The 8,851-nt window shown below is 35.0% G+C and overlaps 1 protein-coding gene across 1 annotated transcript; it reads left to right on the top strand.

Annotated features, from left to right (window-relative positions):
- The first annotated feature begins 583 nt into the window (after positions 1-583).
- LOC132272761 (uncharacterized) lies at positions 584-1,708 on the top strand. Its single transcript, XM_059773854.1, has one exon. The coding sequence runs from the start codon at positions 584-586 to the stop codon at positions 1,706-1,708; it is 1,125 nt and encodes a 374-aa protein (XP_059629837.1).
- The last annotated feature ends 7,143 nt before the right edge of the window (positions 1,709-8,851 follow it).

The raw sequence follows: 8,851 nt of genomic DNA, 5'->3' as shown, positions 1-8,851 counted from the left end.
TTGGGAAGCTTATCTGAGAATGAGCTATAAAATATTTTTGTGAAAAAAACAAAATTTAAAAGAAAAGAAGACTATTGATATTCATTTTAATATAAATAAAAAGTTGTATACATGTTTCTATTTACGTATTTATATGACTACTTGTTGTCTCCAAAGGCTTTGGGGAATACCATTACATGTATGTATGGGTTTTACTGTGTACTATTTTTATTTTATATTGATACAAAACTCACACACTCGCTCTTGAACCCCAGCGGAGGAATTAGTTTTGCTGGTCTTTTTAAACTTTGAGCCGTTGTAGAACATTGAGAGATGTTGATGGGCCTTTTTAAAACTTTTACATTGGGCTTTACTTCTTACACCCAGACCCAGTCAGCTAAAGGCCCAATAATTTCTTTTTTATTTGGAAACGAACTAACTTACAGAGCTCGAACTAGGTTTAGGGCACACTGTTCATCATTCAAACATTCTTTGAGAATCAGAGAGAGATCGCTGCAAATCTACTAAGCTCCCCACTTTACAGGCAAGTACTCATCTCTACACTTTTCGCTTTGATTGATAGCATATTATATGTGTGAAAGAAATGAGGACTATTTATATCTGCAAAAGTCTCATCTCACTCTCTCTTAACAACACTTCACAACTCAACAAAACCCCAATCTCTCTTTTCTCTCCCCTCTTCTTCTCTTCCTCTCCAGAAAGCCCCATTCTGGTGGCCGATTACTTGATTGATAGACACAAATTTTCTGCTGAAACTGCTTCGAAAGTCTCTTCCGTCGTAAAGTATCTGAAAAGGCCTGAAGAGACCGATTCGATTCTTTCATTTCTCCAGGAAAGTGGTTTTGCGGATACCCATCTCGAGCTTCTCATCAAACGCATGCCTGAAGTTCTCTCTGCAAATCTTGAGCGGTCCGTCAAACCCAAATTCAAGTTTTTAGAAGACTTGGGTATTTCTTCTAGCGATGTTGTGGAAATTGTTTCGTCTCACCCACGGATTCTAGCTACTAGCGTTGATCGGCTTGGTCCGTCAATTTTAGCATTGAAGAGTGTTTTGGGTTCAAATATGGATGTGCCTATGGTTTTAAAGAAATCTGGGAGGCTTTTGGGGCATGATTTGGCGAAAACTATGGTACCCAATAGTGAATTTATGAAAAGTTGTGGTATTAGTTCGTCGCAAATAACCAGCCATGTCTGTAATTTCCCAAGATTATTCTTGCATAAACCGACGAGTATTAGAGAATATGTGAAGAGGGTTGATGAGATGGGTTTTGACAGGAACTCTAAGTCGTTTATTGTAGCGATTCGGGTTATTAGTTCCATGACTAAAGAGAATTGGGAGTTGAAATTGGAGGTGTTTAAGAGTTTGGGGTTTTCGGAAGATGACATTTTGTCAGTTTTTAGGAGACTACCTCAGGCTTTTGCTAAGTCAGAGAAGAAAATTAAGGCGATAACTCAGCTTTTTCTTAGCACGGGCAAATGTGACATCTCATTTCTTGTTAAAAACCCAGACTTGCTTGGTCGCAGTATTGAGAATAGGCTTAAGCCACGGCTAAGACTTCTGGAGGTATTGGAAAGCAGGAATTTGCTTCTTGAAAAGCCGAGTTTGGCAAGTGTATGCAGGATCACTGAAGAGAAGTTCTTTGAGAAATATGTACTCCCTTATACAAAAGTTGGCGAATTATTCAAGGCTAACAAGGGGGAGCAATAGTGCGTGTATTTTACCTACTAAAAAGAAGGAGAGTTGTTGTGGTGCATATCAAATGTAGTTGCTATTCTGAATTTTGTTTTGTATCTTTCTTAGCATGGTTATAGAAAGAAAGGGGAAGGGAAAAAAAATTTAAATTTTAAATTTTTTTTCTTGTTTGGGAGAGTCTATGATTCTGTTAATGAAATTCTATCTATGTTTCATTTCTATTATGTTAATGAAATTAATTTACATTGTGGAAAGTTGTTTTTCTGCAACCCAGGTCCCCGACTATCATAAAAATTTATTTATTTATTTTATTATTTCAAATTTTTGGTACAAGTATGATTGACGTTTACATTGTCATGTTTTGTTGTCATAGAACCGACATGTAACCCAGTCTCATAATGTGAATTAGTTGTCTATTAGGTTACAAATGTCAAAAAAAATTTGAGACATGTGCGAAATCTATTGAACGGTCTACTCAAATGAGACTGAATCCATTGGATTGTAATTCAATATAATCAATACTCAATATGTCTATGAATTAGAAATACTTTTCAATGTCATTGGGTTAAGAGGGATGTAGTCATAGGTTGAATTGAACTACAGCACACCATACAACAGTGCATCAACCATTTATTACAATAAAATATTCCTTTTCGTCGTATTCCTCTAGATTTGTTATTCAGAAAATAATTTATTAAGAATTCAAAAAATAAAAAAAATTACTTTTAGAGGTTCATAAAAATTTTAAGGCAAAATACAAAAAACCGACATTTACTTGTAACCCTTTCCAATAAATCTCCCTTGTCTAATTTTTTTACCAAAGAACCCGTCTCAATTATCTAGGGGGTAAAAGAATTGATATTTGGACCAAAATGTCTTTTTATTTAAATTTTAGTTTTTCCGAATATTAAAAATTTATATCTCACAAACCATACATCCAAATATTGCAAATAATATATGCACGAAAAACTTATAAAATAAAAATTCTAGAAATATAAGATTTGTACAACAAACTATTATAACCAGAGAGAAATAAGCAATCTAAAAATCTACTCCAACAATCTTATTTTATTTTTTAAAACTAGAGATATTTGTAAGAAAATTTTCAGAATTATTCATTTACATATGGAGCTGAATATATAAAAAAATTAGCTCCAACAAAGATCTATTTCATGAGATACCATATTTTGTGTCAAAGTATTTTCATTATTTTATAAACTCACCATTTATAAAAAATAAAAATGAATATCCTGTCTTTATTGGGGCTAATTTTTTTTTTGGATGTTATGCTCCTTAAGAAAATGAATAACTCTGAAATTTTTTCTGTAAATAACCTGAGTATTTTATAAAAAATAAAATAAAATTGCTGCAATAGATTTTTAGATTGTCTATTTTTCTCTGGTTATTAAGTTTTGTTAAACAAATCTAACAAACTTCAATTTTTCTTTGTGAGTTTTGGGAATATTCCCATTCATAGGTCCGAGATCTACGTCTATGAATTGAAAGGTCCAAATGATCAACAGTGCAATCAGTTGTTATTATAAAATTGTCCTCTACTACCATTTAATTCTACAATTGTGTATTATGTACTACTTAAACACCAACGCATTGATAAAACCCATAAAAATAGTTGTATTCTTACTTATGGGTCTGAGTTTTATAATCTTTGTGTTTTTCGGATGCTAGCAGTATCATGAATGAAGTTGTTTGCACTGTGTAGGTGCTTCTTGCAATGGTTAAAGATTATGGTAGAGAAAAGGGCTTAATGATGAGGGTAATTTTGTCAATTAACAGGGTTGATATTTTGTCAATTAAATAATCAGATATAAATATGACAATTCTCCAGGAAAGTGGTTTTGCGGATACCCATCTTGAGCTTCTCATTAAACGCATGCCTCAAGTTCTTTCTGCAAATCTTGAGCGCTCCTTCAAACCCAAATTCAAGTTTTTTCAAGACTTGGGTTTTTCTTCTAGCGACGTTGTGAAAATTGTTTTGAATAACCCATCGATTATACTTTGTAGCGTTGTGAATCGGCTTGCCCATCAATTTTAGGATTGAAGGGTGTTTTGGGTTCAAATATGGATGATGTGTCTAGGGTTTTAAAGAAAAATGGGAGGATTTTGAGGTTTGATTTTACGAAAACTATGATACCTAATATTGAATTGATGAAGAGTTATGGCATTATTTCGTCGCAAATAACTTAATACGTCTGTAATCAACTTTTTTCATTCTTAAACTAATGAGAATTAGAGAATTTGTCAAGATGGTTGATGAGATGGGCACTGACAGGAAGTGTAAGATGTTTTTTCACGCAGTTCAGGTTATTAGTTTTATGAGTAAAAAGAATTGGGAGTTGAAATTGGGAGAAATTATTAGATGGTCCTGGTTTATTTGACACTTAGTGGACTAATTCAATAAAGGCCCTCGAATCATGAAACATAGTAATTTATTAATACACTCTTGTGGGGCCATTTTCTCAATCTAAGAGTCTGTATTTAATTGGTCCACCAAGGAATGGAATATTATCAAGCACCCTCCACTATTTTGGATCGTATTTTTGTTTCTACCTTTTCCTTAGCAACCGGCTTTCATGGTTTTCATGTGATTATAAGTACTCTTTTCTCGATTGTATGTGGTATTCGCCCCTGATAATTGTGTCCTTGTGCTGGGCTGTGAGGATCTCGAAGTCCTGATATAGCAAATGTTAATGGTCCAAGACCACCTAATAATTTATCTAGAGGTGTTTAAGAGTTTGGGATTTTCCGAAGATGACATTTTGTCAGTTTTTAGGAGAGCGCCTATTGTTTTTCTGGCATCAAAGAGGAAAATTAAGGCTATAACACGGCTTTGCCTTAGCACGGGCAAATATGATATATCATTTATTATTAGTAACCCAGATTTACTTTCAGTGTTGAAAATAGGCTTAAACCGCAGCTAAAAGTTATGGAAGTTTTGGAAAAGAAGAATTTGCTTCTTAAAAAGCGGAGTTTGTCGTATGTATGCAAGATGACTGATAAGAATTTCTTTGAGAACTATGTACTCCCTTATTCATTTGAAGTTGGCGAATTATTCAAGGTTAACAAGGGGGAGCAATAATATGTGTATTTTAGCTACCAAAAAGAAGAACATTTGTTATGGTGAAGCGTTGCGTATCAAATCTAGTTGCTATTCTGAATTTTGTTTTGTACCTTTCTTATCATGTTTATAGAAAGAAAGGGAGAGCGGAATTATTTTTTTAAAAAAATTCTCTTGTTTGGGGGAGTCTATGATTCTGTAAATGAAATTCTATCTATGTTTTATTTCTATTATGTTAATGAAATTAATTTACATTATGGAGAGTTGTTTTTGCAACCCAGGTCCCGAACATCATAAAAAAATTGTTATTTCAAAATTTTGGTAGAAGTATGATTCACGTTTACATTGTCATGTTTTGTTGTCATAGAACATACATGCTGAGCTCGCAGGGAAGGTATAGGAGACTTTGGTCCTCCTTTCGTGATGTATGATGCTGCGGAAGAACTGGCTGTTGATGGCACTTGTGCGGGTGGATTTTCAGAGTCGCGAGGTGGAGGATTTTGGGCCTCCGGTGGTGGAACACTAGATGGTGGACTCTCAGCTTCCGGAGGTAGAGGTGGAGGTGGAGGATTCTATGCTTCCGGAGGTGGAGGATTTTGAGATTCCGGTGGGGGAGCAATATTTTTTGGTGGAGGATTAACTGCAGGAAGATGACAAAATAATAATGAATTATATGCGACAATTAAATAGACTTCTATCAATTTCAAAAATCAAAATGTGACCACACAAAAAAGCACACATCCTTTTGATTGTTACAAAGAAGATTTGATATAGGTGTTCAATATTTATTCATGCATTAAAATTGGGCTGCCTCTGGGCTTCTGGATTAAATAAATGTTTAATGGTCTACCTTTGGGCTTTTGGATTAAATACATATTTAAACCACCTATAAATTACAGACTTATAAAAGGGCTAGAGGAGAGCCCATTCCAAGTGTGCCAGACTTGAAAACAAGTCCAATTCTCTTAGAGATAATTCCGGTGAGAGGATGAGAAATCCGGTGAAATACCGATGAAGTTTCCGGCCGACGAACCCAAGTTCCGATTAAGTTTCAAGCGATGAACTCGGATTCTGGTGAAGCTCCAAAGAAGGTTGAAAATGCAAGAAATAAACTCTCTCAATTTAGAAAGACAAATCCTTACACTTTAAAATATCTCAACCCCTTTTCCCTCTTTTTTCACTCTATTTATTGACCTTTACAATTGTTCTAGAAGCTTCTTATTTAGCTCTTCACGTTGGGCCGGTCCTTTGGGCTCATCCTGGCTATGGGCTCATTTTCTTCGTTTTGGGGTTGGGCTTTTGGATCGCTCTTAATGGATACTGGCTGGATCATCAGTCATTCGACCGGGTCAAGTGTTCTCCCTCGATCCAATCTTCAGTCATTCGATCGGGTCAAGTGTTCTCCCTCGATCCAATCTTCAGTAATCCGAGTTGTGTCTGGCCCAAGTCATTTTTCGTATCCTCATCTGCCCCCATAATCTCACCCTAATTCAATTAGGGAGAGATTATCGAGGAGACCTAATCATGACAAGACTGCTTGAGACGGTGACATGGGTAAGCGAATGGTTGGCTCGGAGAACCATGTTTTGAAATTTAAAGCTCCATCATTGCCATGATTCTTTGGATATTAAGCTGTTTTCTCTTTAAAACCCCACACTCCCATCTTTTGTCCTTACTTTATCTTTCTCATCTTTGTCTTCAGGCATCGTTTGTTCTAATTGCTTCTACTAGCAATCAGTCTTCTCCGATGAGTTCCCCTTATCTTCTCCAGTGAGTTCCCCTTGTCTTCTCCGATAAGTTCACCCTTTGCGATTTTTCGTCTTTCACTTTATTACGGTATACAATCCCTTATTATTTTTCAAAGATTTTTGTGATACACTCGGATTTTCGAATGCGGGTTGGCCAAGCCCACGCCCGAATACTCAGGAATATCAAAAACAAATCAGCAATAAATGAACACAGAGTACAAAAAGAATAAAATAGGAATAAATAATTTGTTAAAAGAAAACTAAAATAATAATCCAAGAACTAAAACTCAAAACAAATTTCCATTAATAATAAAATCATTCTGATACAATTAATCCTCCATTAATACAACTCGGGAATCCATAATGTGTGGACCCCTAAAAAATCAAAGCTACATAAATAATAGTAATGACTATCTACATCTAATAGATGAAACACAAACGAATCCCCTAAGTAGACACGGAAGAGTGAAGTAGACTGATCTCTGCTCAGCACAAACAATCCTCTACACCTGAAGAACACCTGAAAAATAATAGAGGGTCAGGCCCACAAACAAGTTCTACTTTACTACAATCCAAGCAGAGACCCGATACAACGTATACATACTAGTCAATCCAACAATAACTAATAGTCCGTATATATATACTAAAAGACTCTCACTTGACTACAGTCTGGTCTCAACCTGACTAGTAGGCAATATGCAAAACACACCTAAAGTGGGCATGTGTGCCTAGACCTAACAGGGTACACCTCTAACCATCATAGCCAATTATGCATCCCATTACATATATGCTCCCTAACCATCGACTCTAAAACTCAAGCTTATATCATGGTACCATAATTATATATATATAATCCATCCAAAACCAAAGTAGTGTTGCTCAACTGTTCGTTGCCTTGACACGACATATATAAGTATGATTTAACTTTGTAGTTAATCCATTCCATTATTCCAGAATAGGTAGGACTTAACTTCTTTGGTTAATCCGTCCCTAAAATGCCACCGTCCCATACTGGTGCATTAAACCAAACAATCTAATCCATGACGTACAAATACAAAGCGGTACATCAAAATAATCTCAAATATCATGAGTAGTAACATATATTCATTTATTGTATTTAATTTAAATAATAAAATAGTTCTAAGTAGCATGCATTAAATTTACAATATAAAAAATTTACATGCATCTCAACTAGTTTGTACAATCCTACATAACATAATTAAACCATTTAAAATCCAATTTGTTGATTAAAATAGTTTACTACAAATACTCCTCCACAAATTAACCCTTACGTTAATTAAATTCCAAACTTAGCAATCTATTGAACATTAAATATTCCAGTCTTTGTTTAGGGCAATTTATCCCAATTTTACACCACTAAAACAGATCCAAACATGTCCTAGGCATAAACCCAAAATCCCTGCTTTGAGCCCAAACCGGTCGACAGTTTTCTCCTAGGTGTTAACTGGTTTACACAAATTGGTTGATGTAAAATTAGCAAGTGTTAACTGGTTTGCATAAACCGTTTGACATAAAATTCCAGATGTCAATCGGTTTCCCCAAATCGGTTGATATCTAGCTCGTAGATGTCAACGTGAAGCCTCGTTGTTTGTCTTCTTCCACTCTGTTCTCCTCCGTTAAGGTTCCTAATGGTACTGTTTTATGTCCCAATCAACCCTAAACATTATTTAAAGCCTCCACACATAATTTAAACAAGAATCATGCAAGGCAAATTCAAAACCCATCAAGTTATAAAATCAACATACACATAAATATAAGGCATTGTAATTCATCTTTTATTATGCATACATGAATGATTTTACCCATTAATGATCCTGGAATTTTCCTAGGCATGTATAGAACACAGATCAAAGAGAGAGACATAGAAATAGAACTTGCCTTACGGGTTTTGAATAAAACCCAACTCATTCTTCTTAGATTTTTTGGCGACTCTTGCATTGCCGTCAAACCTCACTGCTACTCCGTGCTAGACCCACGAGCAACCTTCTTTCCTTCCTCCTTAGGTTCGGCCTTCTCCTTTGGCCATACCTTCTCTTTACTCTCCTCTGTTTCTCTCTAAAACTCTTTGTATTCTCTATGCGTCCTCATAACGTGAATAGGGGTTTTATAAACCCTTTGGCAGACAAAACAATTATATATATATATACACACTACATACTAACCCTAATCCTTCTTCTAATCCAACTCGTAACTTAATGAAAAAGAAAAGAATTAAGGAAAAAATAAAATAAAATAATAATACATACATATAAATCTGTCAACTAACGTAAGTAGATATATCTATCTATCTATCTATCTTATAACTATATATAT

Source organism: Cornus florida, unplaced genomic scaffold (assembly GCF_030987335.1).
Source record: "Cornus florida cultivar Cherokee Brave unplaced genomic scaffold, ASM3098733v1 CherokeeBrave_3.0.0_Hap2_Chr09, whole genome shotgun sequence".
Lineage (NCBI taxonomy): Eukaryota > Viridiplantae > Streptophyta > Magnoliopsida > Cornales > Cornaceae > Cornus > Cornus florida.
This window is presented reverse-complemented; position numbering and strand designations above follow the sequence as displayed.